This window comes from Zalophus californianus, chromosome 10 (genome assembly GCF_009762305.2).
Source record: "Zalophus californianus isolate mZalCal1 chromosome 10, mZalCal1.pri.v2, whole genome shotgun sequence".
NCBI lineage: Eukaryota > Metazoa > Chordata > Mammalia > Carnivora > Otariidae > Zalophus > Zalophus californianus.
Window position 1 is genome coordinate 57,145,947 of NC_045604.1, and position 19,033 is coordinate 57,164,979.

A 19,033-nucleotide genomic window follows, 5' to 3' on the forward strand; every position below is an offset into this window, starting at 1 on the left:
CTGTTTACCTCATGATACATCATATCCAGCTTTCGACAATAACAAGAAAGTTAAAGTCATGCTAAAAGGCAAGAAAAAACACTCTCTAAAGAGACAAAGCATCACAACCAGAGTCAGGTCAACACAAATATTAGATGACCAGAATGGGAATTTAACTATGGTCAGTATGTTTAAGGGCTCTTGTGGAAAGTTTAAGAAAACATTCGTGAACAGAGATATGGAAACTCTAAGAAGTAATCAAAAGGAAATGCTAGAGGTCAAAGGTACTGTAACAGAAATGAAGACTGCCTTTGGCGGGATCATCAGTACACTTGACATGGCAGAAGAAAAAACAAGTAATCTTGAATATCAGTCAATGGAAACTTCCATAAATGAAGTGCAAAAAGAAAAAAGAATTTAAAAAAGAACAGGACATCCAAGAACTGTGAGACAAAAGGTGTAACGTACATATAATTGGGATACCAAAAGGAAAAGAAGGAGATAATGGAGCAGAAGAAATATTTAAAGTAATAATGTCCCAAGAACTTTTCAAAATTAATGACTGAGAGTAAACCACAAATCCAGAAAGCCCAGAAAATACAAGCAGGATAAAAAAAAAAAAACAACCTCTACTTAGCATGTCATATTGAAACTCCAGAAAACCAAAAACAAACTTTAAAATCTTGAAAGAAGCCAGAGATGGGAAAAACTTACCTATAGAGGAGCAGGAGAAGAATTACAGCAGACTCTTGTCAGAAACCATGCAAACAAAAGGAGAGTGGAGTGAAATGTTTAAAGTTTTGGAAAGAAAAAACCGCACCAACCTAGAATTCTATATTCAGTAAAATTATCCTTCACTTGTGACTTTCTCAGGAAAAGAAACCCTGAGAGAATTCACTGCAAGCAAGAAATGTTATATTGTTCTGCCCTGCAAGAAATGTTAAAAGAAGTTTTTCAGGAAGAAGGGAAATGATACAGTTCAGAAACTTGGATCTACATAAGGGAAGAATGTCAGAGAAGGAATAAATGAATTAAAATAAAATCTTTTGTTCTTATTCTTAATTTATTAAAAACTAAACTTTAGACTGTATAAGGTAATAATAGAAACAATATATTGGGTGATTATAGCATATGTTTAAGTGAAATTAATGAAAGTGATGTCAGAGGGTCAGGAGGAAAGAACCAGGAATACTCTATTACAAGGTACTTGCACTACATGAAATTAGCTTTAGATTTAGTTAAAAATATACATTGTAAACTCTAGGGCAACCACTAATATTTTTTATTAAATATATATGATGATTGCTATCCTAAGAGAAGAGATAAAATAGGTAATATAAAATTATCAATTAAAATCAGAGAAGGCAGAAAAAGAGGGAGAAGAAAGTAATGAAGAATAAATGCAATGGATTGAAAACAGTTAAAAACATGGTAGATATTAATATAGTTATATCAATAATCACTTTAAATATAAGTGGTCTAAATACAACAATTAAAGTACAGAGATTGTCAAAGTGACTAAAAACAAGACCCAACTATATATCATTTATAAGAAACCACTTTAAATATAAAAACACATATAGAGGGTACCTGGGTGGCTCAGTTGGTTAAGTGTCTACCTTAGGCTCAGGTCATGATCTCAGAGACCAGAACTCCATGTTGGGTTCCCTGCTCAGTGGGGAGTCTGCTTCTCCCTCTCCCCTTGCCTGTGCCCCCCTGCTTGTGCTCTCTCTTTCATATAAATAAATACAAATTAAAAAAAAAAACACATATAGATTAGGGGCACCTGGGTGGCTCAAACAGTTGAGCACTGGATTCTTGATTTTGGTTTAGGTCATGATCTCAGGGTCATGAGATGGGGCCCATGTCGGGCTTCATGCTCAACGGGGAGTCTGCTTTTCTCTCTCTCTCTCTCCCTCTGCCCCCCCATGCTGTCTCTCTAAAATAAATAAATAAATCTTTAAAAAAACCACATGTAGATTAAAAGGAAAGGTTAGAGAAAGATATGTTAATACTCATTAAAAGAAAGCTGAAATAGCAATATGATTTTAAAGAAGAATCAGAATAGGGACAATTATCAGAGATGAAGAGGGCATTACAATGATAAGGGGGTCCGTTTTCCAAGAAGACATAACAGTTCTTAATATGTATGCACTTAACACAGAGCATCAAAATATGTAAGACAAAAACTGAGAACTAAAAGGAGAAACAGAAAAATCCACTACTATAGTTAAAGACCTCAGTATACTCTTTTAGTAGTTAATAGATCAAAATGGCAGAAAACCAGTAAAGATACAATCAACCTGAAAAACATTATTAATTAACTTAATCTAATTGACATTTATAGACTGCTCCATCCGGTAACAGCAGAATACACATTCTTTTCAAACTTGAATAATCACCAAAATCGGCCACATTCTGGATTATAAAACACACCTTTACAAATTTGAAAGTATAGAAATCATACAAATTATATTTTCAGACTACAGTACAATTAAACTAGAAATAAGTAACTGAAAGATAACTATAAAACCTCCAAATATTTGGAGATTGAACACCACACTTCTCAATAACATGTGTCAAAAAAGAAATCTCAAGAGAAATGTGAAAATATTTTGAAATAAATGAAAATACACCTTATCAAAATTCACAGGATGAGCAAAAGCTGTTTAGAGGGAAGTTTATAATATTAAATAAATGTATTCGAAAAGATCTAAAATCAATAATCTAAGCTCCCGCTTTAGGAACTAAAGAAGGGTAATTTAAACCTCAAGCAAGCAGAAGAAAAGAAATAATAAAAATTATAACAAATAAATGAAATGAAAACAAGAAATAAATAGAGAAAATCAATGAAATCTAAACGTATTTCTTTAAAGACATCAGTAAAATCAATAAACCTCTAGCCAGGCTAACTATGAAAAAAAGAGAAAAGATACAAATGACCAGTATCAACAATGAAAGAGGGATCATTACTACTGATCCCCTGGACACTTAACAATAATGAAAAAGTAACATGAAAAGCTCTGGGCCTACAGAGCTGATAACTTAGATGGAATGGACCAATAACTGAAAAACACAATCTGAATAGTCCATAACCATTAAAGAAATTGAACCACTAATCAACTGTCCAAAAAGGAAAGCACTAGGCCTGGATGGTTTCAGTGGTACATTCTACCAAATATTTAAGTTGGAAGTGATACCAATTCTCTACAATCTCTTCTGGAAAACAGAGGCAGAGGAAACACTTCCTAACTCGTTTTATGAGTTCAACATTACCATAGTGCCCAAAACAAATGAAGAAAAAAAGAAAAAAAAAGAAAGAAAACTACATAGCAAGATCTCTCACAAACATGGATGCAAAAATCCTCAACAAATATTAGTGAACTGAATTTAACAATGTATAAAAAGAATTATACACCACAACTAAGTGAGATTTATTCAGATGTTTGCAATGTGGCTCAACACTTAAAAATCAATCAGTAGAATATATCAAATATCAAATCATTATGTTATACAAGTGAAATTAATATCATGTATGTCAACTTAGTAAAAACATAAAATAAAATCTCTGACTTGGTAAAAAAAAATCAATGTAATCCATCCTATCAGTAGTCTAAAGAAAAATAATGTGATCATATCAATTGATGCCAAAGAAGCATACAACACAATTCAGTAGCCATTTATGATAAAAACTCTCGTAAACTTAGGAGGAGAATGTTCCCAACTTGATAAAGAACATTTACCAAAAAACTATCCCTAATATCATACTTAATGGTGACAAATTAGGCATTTTCCTCCTAAGATCAGGACCAGGGAAGGCATGAATGATGGGGAGGAGTCAGCAATGCAAATATCTGGGGAGGAACATTCCAGATAGAGGCATTAGCAAAGATGGGAAAGAGCTTGACATGCTTGAGGAATTAGAGTACTTTGAGCATCATGCGCTAGCAAGAAAGTGGCAGGAGGTGAGATTACAGGAATAAGAAGGGGCCCAATAATGCAGAACCTTGAAATTAAGGTAAGGAGTTTGGATTTTATTATAATAGCATTAGAAAGTTAGAGAGGGGTATGGTGTGACTTAAATTTTTAAGCGTGTTTTTGGTTGCTGAAAGGAACTGTGGCGATCTATGTTCTTGGGAGGTGTTCACTCTGCATCTGGATTCAGAAGATAAGTCCATTATCAGCTAACCCTAAGTGTACTCTCGCATATCCAGCTTTTGTAATGAGCTTTAACAAAATTGCCAACCTCGGAGAAGGAAGGCATGTAGCCATCACTGCTTTTGGATTGGTATTATAAGGCAGGAGGCATTCACCAGGCATAGGTGAAGAGAAAAAAGTTGGAAAAGTTCAAAGCCAATTTTTTAAAGTCTGTGGTTTTGAATGTAGTTTTTCTACATTCGTATTCTCAAGAAAATATGAACAGACCCAAGGAACCTATGTCTTTGCTGTAAAATTGCTATTGAAATCCACATCTCTCTCATCACTTAATTCCTACTCAAAACCCTACCTGAGAAATTATTTTAAAAATTAATGCCAGCACAACATGTTTTTCCTGAGGAACACGTGTGACTTTTTTCTTTCTGATAAGAGCTAGATAAAATATACTTTTATTTCCTTTTTTACACTGGCTGCTTAAAATTTAAACTCAGCTACAGAAACTGACTCCTAGTGTTAGCACATTGGCATTCTTATCTGTATCCACGACCCATTATGTTTAGGACGTTGCTGAAAGCAGCTTCAATCTGGTGCGGGTGACGACGTTCACAGTGAAGAATATAAGTGAATACAAAGGACTATGGAGACTTAACTCAAAAGCATTTTTATGACAACCAAGTGAACGGAAGTGCATTTCCTCACGTATATGAATCAGTGGTTCTTTGCTCTACACAGCACAGAAGCAGAAAACAGGCTTATTGTTATCGCTACTCATCAACACTGTGTATACCTTAATTAGACCCTTTGCAGTTTAGCTTCCTTATTTTTATTATTTTTTTTTTTTGCTTTTCATGTTAAACATGTATGTCTGGAAGTCAAGGAAGTGAAACTTCTATAATACTGCGCTGAAAAGAGTGAGACTTATAGCCGACTTAGAGAATGGCACTTATGTTCAAACATAGATGGGTACACAGTTTCAAAGAGTAATCATTTATTAGGCAATGAAACACCACTTATAAATAGAGGGTTTTCCTGTTAGTGATTTAAAAAAGTAAATTCTATTTGTTGCTTTCATCAAAGGCCAACCTCTGATTCATTTTCTTTTCCATGATGATTTATTGCTGTCAAATCCTTCTCCAGTTCAGGGTTGATGACAGGATTCCAAATCACATACTGAGTAAGCTGGAGCCTCACAGCAGGAGATCCCTTGAAACTTTTGCCTTATGGGGGTTGGGCATACATCAAAAGTGCTGAACACATGAAAGTGCTGAACAAATAACAATGATAGTGTAAATACTTTTTTAAAAATTAGAGTGTTTTAAGGAATGTATTGCTGGCATACAAGCTAAAAGTGGGTTTGTCCTGCTGCTAAAGGTCACAAGCAAACTCAAGCCCTCCAGTTTTGAATGTGACACACTCATAATAGTAAATTACAGAAAGTCTTGATTTTGGGGGGAAGTTGTTATATTTTCATTGTAACTATATCTAGATAAGAGATATCTGATATGTAATTATATATGTAATGTATATGATATGATATATATGTCAAATCTGTATGTAATTCTAATAAAAGTCTCAAATGTCACCTCAGTAAGGCTTACTCAATTACTTTATGTAAAATTTCAACCCAGCTTTCAGAACCCCCCCCCACACTTCTGATCCCTTCTTGCTTGTTCTGTGTGTATCATTTATCACCTTCTAATACACAATAGGAATTACTTATTTAGTATGTTTCTTATTGTCTTCTCTCTACTGGTAGGTGAGCTCCATGATGACAGTGAATTTCTGAAGAAAATATTCCCTACATTATCAAATAGTTTTTAACTTAAAAAAGATCTAGATGTTAATGTGTCAATTTCAAATACATGTATGTTAAACATTATAATTATATAAGGTGTTCTGCAAATGAGTAACATTAAAGATGGAATGTAAAGGTATAAAATTCAGAAAAATATCCCACTTACATATCTCTCCTCTTTCCCTTCCTTTCAACTGACCACATTCTCATTTCTGGGCTGGGAACTCAGAGATCTGAGCTTAGAATGAAGTAAGCCAAAGAACTGGGAGAGATTCTCCTACAAACCACTCACACTGAGCTCACAAACTTTGTAGTAGCTTTGTATTTTTGCTTTCAAGCTTTTCGCACTTCCTTTTTTCTTTTTTTAGGAACTGGGTTCTAGATGGTTGAAGTAATTGAAACTCTGATTTCCAGGGAATGTAATAGTTCATTGATATATTCCAAGTATCTAGAACAGTGTCTGGCACATAGGTGCTCAATAATTATTTGTTGAATTATATTATGACTACACAGAATCTGAATATTGTCTGTAAAGTATATTACCTGGAACAGTTTTATAGGAGACATGTATGGTCATGTCTTATTAATTCTGTTTATTTAACCTTATTTAATCTCTTCTCTTTGGCTAATTAAGTTAAATATTGGCTTGTCAAAGCCTTCCTTCAAAATGTTCATTTATTTAATGAGAGTTGCTCAATTTACTCTCTTGCCCATGGTGTGTGCTTACTTCTATGCTTTGCACAATGATGAATCACAGAAAACTGGAGGAATGCTATCCATTTCTGGGAACTTTTTTTCAGAACGCACATTTAAAATGTAAAGTTATAACTGTAGTAAATTAAAAATGGAAAGGGAAAACACATGGCACCAGTCACATATACAATGATCTTTTATTTGTAGAATCCCATAGTCTTTAATGAGTCATAAATTCCAAACACACTTCTATTGCCTGTAACTAAAATACAGTTTTCATTGATATTTAACAGTTTCAGACTTTAAGAAGCATAAAGCACATTTAAATGAAAGGCCCTGGATAGAAGTCAACTTTTCTTTATCTACCTGGCTCTTCCTAAATCATCCTGTTTCCTACATTTCCTTAATTCTCTCTTGTGCAGTCATCAAAAGCCTGAGGGCACTTACGGCCGAGGGGGGAGGGAAGAGGATTTTATTTATTTATCCAGCTGTATTGAAGTATAATTGACAGAAATTGTACATATTTAGGTTGCACGACATGATTTTTAAGGTGTATAATGTGATGATTTTATATATATATAGAGAGAGAGAGAGAGAACGAGAGAGAAATGATTACCTCAATCAAGTTAAACACATCCATCACCTCATATAGTTAGTTACCTTTTTTTGGTGACGATACCCAAAATCTACTCTCTTAGCAAATTTCAAGTACACAATTCACTATTATTAAGCTACAGTTATCATGTCATACAGATCCCAAGAACTTATTCATCTTATAACTGAAAGTTTGTGCCCTTTGACCAATATCTCCCATTTCCCCCTCACCCTCTAGCCCCTGGCAACCACTGTTCTACTTCCTGGTTCCATGAGTTCAACTTTGTTAGATTCCACATATAAGTGAGATCATACAGAATTTTCTTTCCATGTCTGGCTTATTTCATTCAGCATAATATCTTCCAGGTTCATCCATGTTGTCATAAATGGCAGAATTTCTTTTTGTGGCTGAATAATATTCCATCATACATATGTGATATATCTGTATCTATATCTATCAATTTTCCTTATTCATTCACCCACTGATGAACTCATATTGTTTCTGTGTCTTGGATATTATGAATAATGCTGTAGTGAACATAGGAGTGCAGATATCTTTTTGAGATACTGATTTCATTTCCTTTGGGTATATTCCTATACATGGTTTTGCTTGGTTATATGGTAGTTCTATTTTTAATTTTTTGAGGAGCCTCCATACTGTTTTCCACAGTGGCTGCATCAGTTTTCATTTCCACCAACAGTGTACGAGGATTTCTTTTTCTCCACATCTTCACCAACACTTATAACCTCTTGCCTTTTTGATAATAACCATTTTAACAGATGTGAGGTTTTGCACTGATGATTAGTGATGTTGAGTACCGTTTCATATACCTATTGACCACTGTATGTCTTTGGAATAATGTCTATTTACTTTGCCTATTTTTAAATTGGATTATTTATTATTTTTGCTATTGAGTTGTATGACTTCCTTTTATATTTGGGTATTAACCTCTTATCAGATATGTAGTTTGCAGATATTTTCTTCCATTCCACAGGTTGCCTTTTCATTTTATTGATGGTTTCCTTTGCCGTGCAGAAGTTTTTAGTTTAATGTAGTCCCACTTTTTAGTTTCTGCTTGCATTGCCTATGCTTTTGGTGTTATACCCAAAAAATCATTGCCAAGACCAATCTCAAAGAGCTTATCCACTATGTTTTCTTCCAGGAATTTTACAGCTGTAGGTCTTACAGTTAAGTTTTCAATCCACTTCAAGTTAATTTTTGTATATGATGTGAGATGAAGGTCCAATTTTATTCTTTTGTATGTAGATATCCAGTTTACCTAAAGCCTTTTATTGAAGAGATAATCCTTTCCCCATTGTGTATTCTTGGCCTCATGGTCAAAGATTGGTTGACCATGTAGCATGGATTTATATCTGGGCTCTCCATTCTGTTCCATCGATGTATGTGTCTGTTTTTGTGCCAGCACCATACTATTTCAATTACAATAGCTTTTATAATTATTATTAAATTCACTTAGCCAACTTGTAGTACATCATTAGTTTCAGTGTAGTGTTCAATAATTTATCAGTTCCATATAACACCCAGTGCTCATCACATCATGTGCCCTCCTTATTGCCCACCACCCAAATACCCCTTCCCCCCACCTACCTCCTCTCCAGCAATGCTGTTTGTTTCCTATACTGAAGAGTCTCTGATGGTTTGTCTCCCTCTCTGATGACTTGCATTCTGTTTTTCCTCCCTTCCGCTATGGTCCTCTGCCGTGTTTCTTATATTCCACACATGATAATTGTCTTTCTCTGATTGACTTATTTCGCTTAGCATAATACCTCCAGTTCCATCCATGTCAATGTAAATGGTAAGTATTCATCCTTTGTGATGGCTGAGTAATATTCCATTTTATATATATACACATACACACCACATCTTTATCCATTCATCTGTTGATGGACACCTTGGCTCTTTCCACAGTTTGGCTACTGTGGACATTGCTGCTATTAACATTGGGGTGCAGGTTCCCCTTTAGATCACTACATTTGTATCTTTGAGGTAAACACCCAGTAGTGTAATTGCTGGGTCCTAGGGTAGCTCTATTTTTAACTTCTTGAGGAACCTCCATACTGTTTTCCCGAATGGCTGTACCAGCTTGCATTCCCACCAACAGTGTAGGAGGGTTCCCCTTTCTCCGCATCCCCACCAACATCTGTCATTTCCTGACTTGTTAATTTTAGCCATTCTGACTGGTGTAAGGTGGTACCTCATTGTGGTTTTGATTTGTATTTCCCTGATGCCAAGAGATGTGGAGCATTTTTCATTTGTCTGTTGGCCATTTGTATGTCTTCTTTGGAGAAATGTCTGTTTACATCTTCTGCCCATTTCTTGACTGGATTATTTGTTTTTTGGGTATTGAGTTTGATATGTTCTTTATAGAGCTTGGATACTAGCCCTTTATCTGAAATGTCATTTGCAAATATCTTCTCCCATTCCATAGGTTGTCTTTTAGTTTTGTTGACTGTTTCCTTTGCTGTGCAGAAGCTTTTTATCTTGATGAAGTCCCAATAGTTCATTTTTGCTTTTGTTTCCCTTGCCTTTGGAGACGTATCTTGAAAGAAGTTGCTGCATCCAAGGTCGAAGAGGTTGCTGCCTGTGTTCTCCTCTAGGATTTTGATGCATTCCTGTATTACATTTCAGTCTTTCATCCGTTTTGAGTTTATCTTTGTATGGTGTGAGAAAAAAGTCTAGTTTCATTCTTCTACATGTGGCTGTTCAATGTTCCCAGCACCATTTATTGAAGAAACTGTCCTTTTTCCATTGGATATTCTTTTCTGTTTTGTCGAAGATTAGTTGACCATAGAATTGAGCACCCATTTCTGAGTTCTTTATTCTGTACCATTGATCTATGTGTCCGTTTTTGTGCCAGTACCATACCGTCTTGAAGATTACAGCTTTGAAATAGAGCTTGAAGTCCGGCATTGTGATGCCACCAGCTTTGGTTTTCTTTTTCAACATTCCTCTGGCTCTTTCTGGTCTTTTCTTGTTCCATACAAATTTTAGGATTATTTGTTCCAGCTCTGTGAAAAATGTTGATGGTATTTTGATAGGGATTGCACTGAATGTGTAGCTTGCTCTGGGGAGCGTAGACATTTTTAACAATACTCATTCTACCAATCCATAAGCATGGAATGTTTTTCTATCTTTGTCTTCCTCAATTTCTTTCATAAGTGTTCTATAGTTTTTAGAGTACAGAACCATTACTTCTTTGGTTAAGCTTATTTCTAGGTATCTAATGGTTTTTGGTGCAATTGTAAATGGACTCAACTCCTTAATTTCTCTTTGGTCTGTCTCATTGTTAGTGTATAGAAATGCAACTGATTTCTGTGCATTGATTTTATATCCTGCCATGTTGCAAAATTCCTGTATGAGTTCTAACAATTTTGGGGTGTAGTCTTTTGGGTTTTCCACATAAAGTATCATGTCATTTGTGAAGAGTGAGAGTTTGACTTCTTCTTTGCTGATCTGAATGCCTTTTATTTATTTTTGTTGTCTGATTGCTGAGGCTAGCACTTCTACTACTACGTTGAACAATAGTGGTGAGAGTGGGCATCCCTGTCGTGTTCCTGACCTTAGGGGAAATGTTCAGTTTTTCCCCATTGAGAATGATATTTGTGGTGGGCTTTTTGTATGTGGCTTTTATGATATTGAGGTACATGTTCTCTATCCCTACCCTGTGGAGAGTTTTAATCAAGAAAGGATGCTGTATTTTGTCAAATGCTTTTTCTGCATCAATTGAGAGGATAATATGGTTCTTGTCCTTTCTTTTATTACTGTGATGTATCACGTTGATTGATTTGTGAATTTTGAACCACCCTTGCAGCCCAGGAATAAATCCCCTTTGGTTGTGGTGAATTATCCTCTTAAAGTACTGTTGGATGCTATTGGCTAGTATCGTGATGAGAATTTTGGCATCCATGTTCATCCGGGATATTGGTCTTTAATTCTCTTTTTTGATGTGGCCCTTTCCTGGTTTGGGGATCAAGTCAATTATTATAGCTTTGTAATATAGTTTGAGATCAGGAAGTGTGATACCCTTATTTTTGTTCTTTCTCAAGATTATTTTGGTTATTTGGGGTCTTTTGTGGTTTCATGTGAATTTTAGGATTTTTTTTCTATTTCTGCAAAAATCCTATTGGAATTCTGATAGAGATTGTATTGACTCTGTAGATTGCTTTGGGTAGTATGAACATGTTAGCAATATTCTTCTAATCCGTGAACATGGAGATCTTTCCATCATTTGTATTTTCTTCAATTTCTGCCATTAGTACCTTATTGTTTTCAGTATACAGATCTTTCACCTCTTTGGTAACTTTATTCTTAAATATTTTATTCTTTTTGATGCTATAGTAAATGGGGTTGTTTAAATGGTATGTGTATGAAGAAGTAAAGAGTACAGTGATCTGCTGAACTCTATAAAATTGACAAATGTGTCATTAGCATTCTCCATCATTTCTTCCTCACTTGCATGCCAGTTCTGTGCTCTCACGGTCTCATGGTAGCTCTGATTATCCTAACTTACCAAAGTTCTGCACTTTCTAAAATGCCCCATTTTAGGGGTGCCTGGATGGCTCAGTCGGTTAAGCCTCTGCCTTCAGCTTAGGTCATGATCTCAGGACCCTGGGATCCAGCCCAGCATTTTTTCAGGCTCCTCACTCAGTGGGGAGTCTGCTGGAGGATTCTCTCTCTCCCTCTCCCTCTGCCCCTCCCCCTGCTCATGCTCTCTCTCTCTCAAATAAATAAATAAATAAATAAAATCTTTTTAAAAAATAAAAAATAAAATGCCACATTTTAGAAAGGTATTCTTCTCCCTGATCATCAAAACACTAATTCTTTCAATAGCTTCTGAGCAGATAAAGTATTAGGAGGAAATTATAAATTTGATATAAAGTACATGATTAAGGTTTTCACGATAAAATTAGTTCATTTATTCGGTTATGTCAACTCAATAAATATTTATCAAACATTTAAATGCCAGTTCTGCTAAGTATACAAAGAGATCTAAAATTCAGTCTCTGCTTTAAGGAACTCACAGTTCAGAAGAAATGAATGATACACTTAACTTTCCCAAAGATGCTATCCATTTTAATGGAAACGTTGTTTCACAATGTGCTTTAATGGAAACTGCAGTTGTTTTCACAATATGCTTAAAATATCTCAGAGGCTGCCAGAGGCAATGAAGGACTGATTCATTTTATGCCACTCCTCATCTTGAGTCAAACCAGCAATTCTGAATTACATAAAGATCCCAGAATTAACTAGTTAATGCCTCCATGCCCCCATGAATGTTAATGTCTCTGTATAATGCTCCACCCTTGTGCAATTCTTTTCATTCTTCAAAAGTCAGCTCTAATGTCAACACTTGCAAAGGAATTTATTGTCACTCTTTTCCTAATTGAGCTCCATTTTTTAGCTAAATCTGCACCTTGTGTGTCACACTGTGTTCCCTTTGTTTAAGTTTATCTCCTTTATAAGTCTGTGAGCTCCTTCATGCATAGATTGGGAATTATTCACCTCTCAGGCAGACCCATAAGTAAGGAACTTAACAGGAAAAATTGAATCGTTATTGAAAACCTCATATTTCTCGGCTTTCTTAAATAGATGACAGTGAATGAATCTTTTTTTAATAGTTGAGGTTTTTCACCACAGATTATGAATTATTTTACAATGTTGTCATTTAGTGTTTATCTTTGCTCGCCCTTAAAAAAGCTAATCAAAGATTTTGGTTTTATTCTAGGTAGTCTCCGATTTCAGTGCTTTTTATTTTTCTCCCTGCATGTCAGTCAGCCACCTCTCTCTAGTTCTTTCTGGTGTCAGTGTATCTGCTTTCAACAGCCCACCTCTTCTCTTTCCCTTCCTTTGAAATGATCACATTCTAATTTCCAGGCTGGGAACTCAGAGTCCTAAGTTTATTAGAATAAAGGAAAGGACTGTGACAGACTCTCCTACAAATGGCTCAGGCTTAGCTCAAAACTTTGTCATAACTTTTTATTACTATTTTCAAGCTTTTTATACTTATTTTATGTGCAACTGGATCCTAACTAGTTGTGGTAACTGGAATTCTGACTTCCATTTAAGTGTGATGTGTTTCTGAATTTTTACAGCTATCCATCCCAATTATTTATTTATTTATTTATTTATTTATTTATTTAATTTTTTAAGTAGGCTCTACACCTACAGTGGAGCCCAATGTGGGTCTTGAACTCATGACCCTGGGATCAAGACCTGAGCACAAGCCCTGAACTGAGATCAAGGGTTGGACGCCTAACCTACTGAACCACCCAGGCACTTTTTTAGTTTACTTATTTTTTTTAGTAATCTCTACATCCAATGTTGGGGCTTGAACTCACGACCCCAAGATCAAGAGTCATATGCCCTTCTGACTGAGATAGCTAGGCACTCCCTATCCATCCCACTTTTTTTAAATTAAAGATTTTATTTATTTATTTAGAGAGAGAGAGTGGGGGAGGGACAGAGGGAGAGAGAGAGAGAGAATCTCTAGCAGACTCTGCACTAGCACAGAGCTGGATGGAGTGCTCTATCTCACAACACTGAGATCACAACCTGAGCTGAAACCAAGAGTTGGACGCTCAACCGCTCAACCACCCGAGCCACCCAGGCGCCCCTCCATCCCACTTTTAAATCTCATTCAGGTACATAACACAAGAGTTCTAAAACTGTCATGTTTAACATACATTTCTTTGAAATTGATATATTAACATCTGGATCTTTTGTAAAATAAAAAAACCTGACAATGTAGGAAGACTTTGAAAATAGAACTCCACACATAATTTAAAATTTTTCTTATGTGTGTTTTGGACATTTAAGGATATTTTAGAACCTACTTTCATCCTTTTGGATGTAACACTGTAATGATAATACGTAATATGTAAGGATAATAGGCACATATTTTTGAGCACTTTGTATACATCAGGCACTGTGCTAAACACACAGATTACCTCATTTAATCTTCATAATCCTAAAGGCAAATGTTACTATCTGTTTTATAAAAGGGACATCTAGACTTAGAAATTAAAATCTTCTATCAGTTTAAGCACAGGAGACAGAATCTATATGTTAATCAATCTTGAAAACTTATTTTAAAAAATATTTTCATCTCTCTAGTTATGCTTTGCCCACTATTCCAATAATATTTTGGGGGGGCACCTTTATCGTTAGCATATTATTCATATACCATACAATTCAACCTTAAGCAGTCACTCACCCATTTTTTCCCCCCAATGGCAGGCCAACACCATCACTAGGCAACCACTAATTTACCTTCTATCTCTGTAAATTTGCTTCTTCTGGACATTTCATATAAATGGAATCATATAATATGTGGTTTTTGCTTTTAGCTTCTTTCACTTAACATAATGTTTAGGTTTGCAAGGCTCATCCCTGTGGTAGTATTTATCAGTACTTCATTCCTTTTTATTGCTTAAAATATTCCATTGTATGGATATATCACATTTTATTTATGCTTTCATCATTTGATGGGCATTTGGATTGTTTCCACTTTTTGGCTACTATGAACAATGGTGCTATAGACCATTACATTTGTAAAAACATTTACAAATATTTGGGAGGATCAGTGGAAAAAAATTAGTAGGAGTTCTGAAAACTAGATGTTATAATAGCTTTTGTAGTAATTCTATACTTATTAAAGAAGATTGAAGTAAAATTTCTTTAACCTTAAACACTCAATAATTTTTATATTTTATCTTTTTCAAGTGTTTGGCCTAAGATCTAAGTCCTGTAGCAGAAGAAACATTAAATCATTAGAACTATAAGTTATACATGGCAGCTAGGAAGTGCACTCAATATTGTAATCCATTTTAACCTTAAATCTTTTTATTTTTTAACTTAGTTTACTCTGCAGTTTGGAGAATACTTTAAAACTGAATTTTACATGACCCCTCTTTGAATAAAAGATGCTCTCCAATGTACCAAGTGATAAAAAATTCTAATAACAAACAAAAAAATAATCTGAAAATTGTGGAGTACTGAGGAAACATTTTCATATTTCCTCCCTGTTTTTTGTCTATTTCTGGCAGGGAATAGACAATTTCTAAAATCTTATCATTTGTTACTGCAATCTAAAATAATCCATCTTGCGGGGCGCCTGGGTGGCTCAGTCCGTTAAGCCTCTACCTTCTGCTCCGGTCATGATCTCAGGGGTCTGGGATTGAGCCTGGCATCCTGCTCCCTGCTCAGCACCGAGTCTGCTTCTCCCTCTGCCCTTCCCCCTGCTTGTGCTCCCTCGCCCTCTCTCTCAAATAAATAAATAAAATCTTAAAAAAATACAATTCATCTTGCTTCCCCTTTATAATAAAGGCGATCTTTAAAGAGGATTTGAGAAAATCCTAGTTGACCATTTTGACATGCTTGAAAGCTGGAGCATACATCTTTTGACCACTCTTTTGGGATTTGTTTTTTTTTCATTCGCGGTCGTGGGAGGGAACCTTCGAGTGAAAAATCTGGTAACTAGTTAGCAATTTGGTACCTACTAGTGAAAAGGGAAATGATTCTAAGGCCAACGGCGAAGAAAATAACATCAGAAATATATATATCCAGAAACTGTTCTTAAAAAATTCCGTATTTGGCGAGAGACTGCTACACGTGGGAAAACTTAAAACCAAGAAAGTGATCCTTCACCAATTTGGACTCACGCCGCCAATCTTGTGCGTGATGCAGGGCTTTCTTGTTTGTCTCCTTGGAAACCGCAGCCTGACAGGTCCTCCGCAGGCTCTAGGAAGAGCGCCTGGAGGGGCAGGCGTTCTCAGGTTGTCCTCTGCGCCTGCGCTGGTCCACCGCGCCCTCGTAGTAAAAGAGGCCCGGATGGAGGACGCGGAGACGCGCCGTTTCTATGGCAGCCGGGTCCTCTCCTCCGTGGGAGCAGTGCTGGGGTCTCCCTCGCCTCTCTGTCGGAGCTTAGAAAGAGGAAGAGAGGAGAACTCACCCGGCCATCTCTGTGACCCCAGCCGCTGCATCTTATACAGGCAGGAGGGGAAGCAGAGGGAGAGAACGGAAGGATGGTGTGGAGATACTTACGGTGGGAGAGAGGGTATGGGGGTAAAACGTCTGGGACAACTGGGAGGATAGGTGCTTAGAAGAGAGGGAAGAGTCTTCCCTGTTGGCGCCTGATCCTGCCGAGTACGGGTTCCACGGAACCTGCGGGGATGTCTGGCAACACCTTGCTTGGTTTGTACGAGGGAAAACCCGTCTGAGTGTAGCTTAGTCTCATTTTTATCATTTTCTTTCCCTTCTCAAAGTTCTCATCCCTGGGAGAAAAAAATCACTCCTGAAATGGTAGCTTCCATGAAGAGGCTCAGGTATTCATTTAGTTGATGGTACCTGGGGACCCTGGATACAAATTAAAGTTATCACCTAATGTGTGTAACATACCATTGTCATACTTTGTGACGGAGTATGAATTTAAAAATTTTTTACTCATAGGATTTCGGTTTGGAAAAATGCAGCAAGAAGAATGGGCCAGATGGTCTCATGATGTTATTAGGGGTTAGCTTTTGCTTTAGTACTTATTTTTTATTGAAACCGTTCTTTTTGAGTGTTTTTTTTTTTTTTTTAATTCTCTTAGATTTTAGACAAGGCAATGTTCAAAAGGCCACGAGATAAGACTGGAGTCAAGGAATTAGATTAAGCTATTTTCGAATGTCTGAATCCTGAAAGAAAGTTGTTAAAAGTGTATAGAGACTTGGCTTAGACTCACACTAAAAGATCTGCAGTCACATACCCTCATGGGATTTAACAGAGACCCAGGGGGAAGGAATTAATTTCTGTCTCTTACTACAGTTAACCTATTAAGAGGGTGGTTCTGATCTAAGCCACTTACGCAGATTTTTACTGATGATAAACATTGAAATTTAAATGTGTGAAACTCACAGGAGTAAGTGTTAGGTGATTCAGTTTGTGTAGGATACATTTGTGTTCCAGCATGATGACTGTGTACCATATGGCCAGTACCCTGGGGATGATGATTAAAAGAATTGAAGGGGATTGAATATCCTGTGACGCATTTGAAAAAGGCTTAAGGGACTTGGTAACAAGAGTTTATGATTTATGTTCTTTGTTTACTTGGCAACCAGCCATGAGGTTTTTGAAGGTACAGGAGAAGGCGACAGTACAAATTTAATGCATCTTCATTTATTTCTCAGAGTCACTGCAGCTGTGGCTTTTCCTCTTTTAAATTATGGTATAATCGTATGATTTAATAACACCTAATATATTTGATTTGTAATCATTTTATTTTTATTTATTCTGATTTTTTGGTGTTAAATTTGAGTTTTCACATGGGTGAGAGTCTGTAAATAGCTAACAAAAGTCCTCGGGCAACTGTTTATTTACAAATTCAGAACTATGTTTATTAAAAAAATTAAGGGAGAACACTGAAGAGTTCCATAGAAATCTTATTCTAATAATTAGTTATGTAACCTTAATATCTTAAAATTATAAATTCCAAGATCCCTGGTCTGAAAAGAAAGCTGATTATCCTAAGGCACTTGTGACTGTGAAAAACAGTATTATTTATGTAAGTATTTTGGATCACAATGAGTTTTAGGTTGTGCTACATCATCCATGGTGCCCTTACTTTTAATTAGTAGTTAGACATAACCGTTGATGTGATTTAGCCTGTCCTGCAGCTAGGCAGTGGTAAATAAACTCACTCTGTAGTATTGATTTGGTTTCTCTAGGTTACCTCAAAGTATTATTGCTCTCAACCTTTGCTTTACAAATTATTGAAACCTTACTTTGAGTTCTTTAAGAAAGTCCATTTTGTATTCTTAGTATACAAGACATAAATATCTAGAAGGAATTATAGTCCAACTAATAACTGGAAATAGTTATAATTATTCAGTTGAATAATTAGGTTGAATGATTAACATTCATGTACATAAAACTAACTTTGTCTTGAGTGGAGGAAGGGTACCAGTACCAAGCACTATTTTGAGAAAAGATGACATTTAAGTGAAGCAGACAAGAATTTTTTAAGTCTTGGATTTAATTATTCAGGCATTGATCATTTGTTTTAGATTAAGCTTCTCATGATACTATGCGTTTCATTTTAAATTCTCTTGCTTTTCATGAGTTGGCAGTTATTTGCTAATTTGCAGGTTATAAAAAGTTTAAAATAAATCTTAAGGGTCATCTAGCTCAACAGTTTTGCTCTAAGGCTATTTGTGTTGACAAGGAATGCAACACTTCTAATAGGCAGCTCACTTCATTTCAGGACAAGTTTAAAATCTAAATTCTGTTTTATTTTTATTTTTTTCATTTTATTATTATTATTTTTTAAAAGATTTTATTTATTTATTTGAGAGAGAGAGCAAGAGTGGGGTGAGGGGCGGAGGGAGAGGCAGACTCCCCGCTGAACAGGGAGCCTGATGTGGGGCTTGATCCTGGGACTCCAGGATCATGACCTGAGCCAAAGGCAGACTCCCAACCAACTGAGCCACCCAGGTGCCCCATTTTATTATTTTTAAAAAATATTTTATTTATTTATTTGAGAGAGAGAAAAAGAGAGAAAGCATGAGCATGGGGAGGGAGGGAGAAGCAGACTCCCTGCTGAGCAGGGAGCCTGTAGCGGGGCTGGATCCCAGGACCTTGAGATCATGACCTGAGCTGAAGGCAGATGCTTAACCGACTGAGCCACCCAGGCGCCCCTGTAAATTCTGTTTTAAATTGCCAAAATTTGTCCCTGAGTTTCCAGCCTTTAACAGTAGTTTTGCTATTTGAAGGTATCCTCCTTTACCTAGCAGCCATTTAAATAATGTAAAGCAGGG

At 36.1% G+C, this 19,033-nt stretch overlaps 1 protein-coding gene across 6 annotated transcripts in view; it reads left to right on the forward strand.

Annotated features, from left to right (window-relative positions):
- Positions 1-16,048: 16,048 nt before the first annotated feature.
- CCDC181 (coiled-coil domain containing 181) overlaps positions 16,049-19,033 on the forward strand; it is a 35,357-nt gene continuing 32,372 nt past the window's right edge. For 2 of the 6 annotated variants that reach the window (XR_003523402.2, XM_027613878.2), the window contains exon 1: positions 16,049-16,284. Coding sequence is in view for 2 of the 6 variants with exons in the window: in XM_027613878.2 (XP_027469679.1) it covers positions 16,071-16,284 (214 nt within the window). In the remaining 4 variants the exon portion in view is untranslated. Of the gene's footprint in view, positions 16,285-17,705; positions 17,782-19,033 lie in introns of those variants that run through there. The other 4 variants (XM_027613877.2, XM_027613879.2, XM_027613880.2 and 1 more) reach the window with 4 other exon arrangements.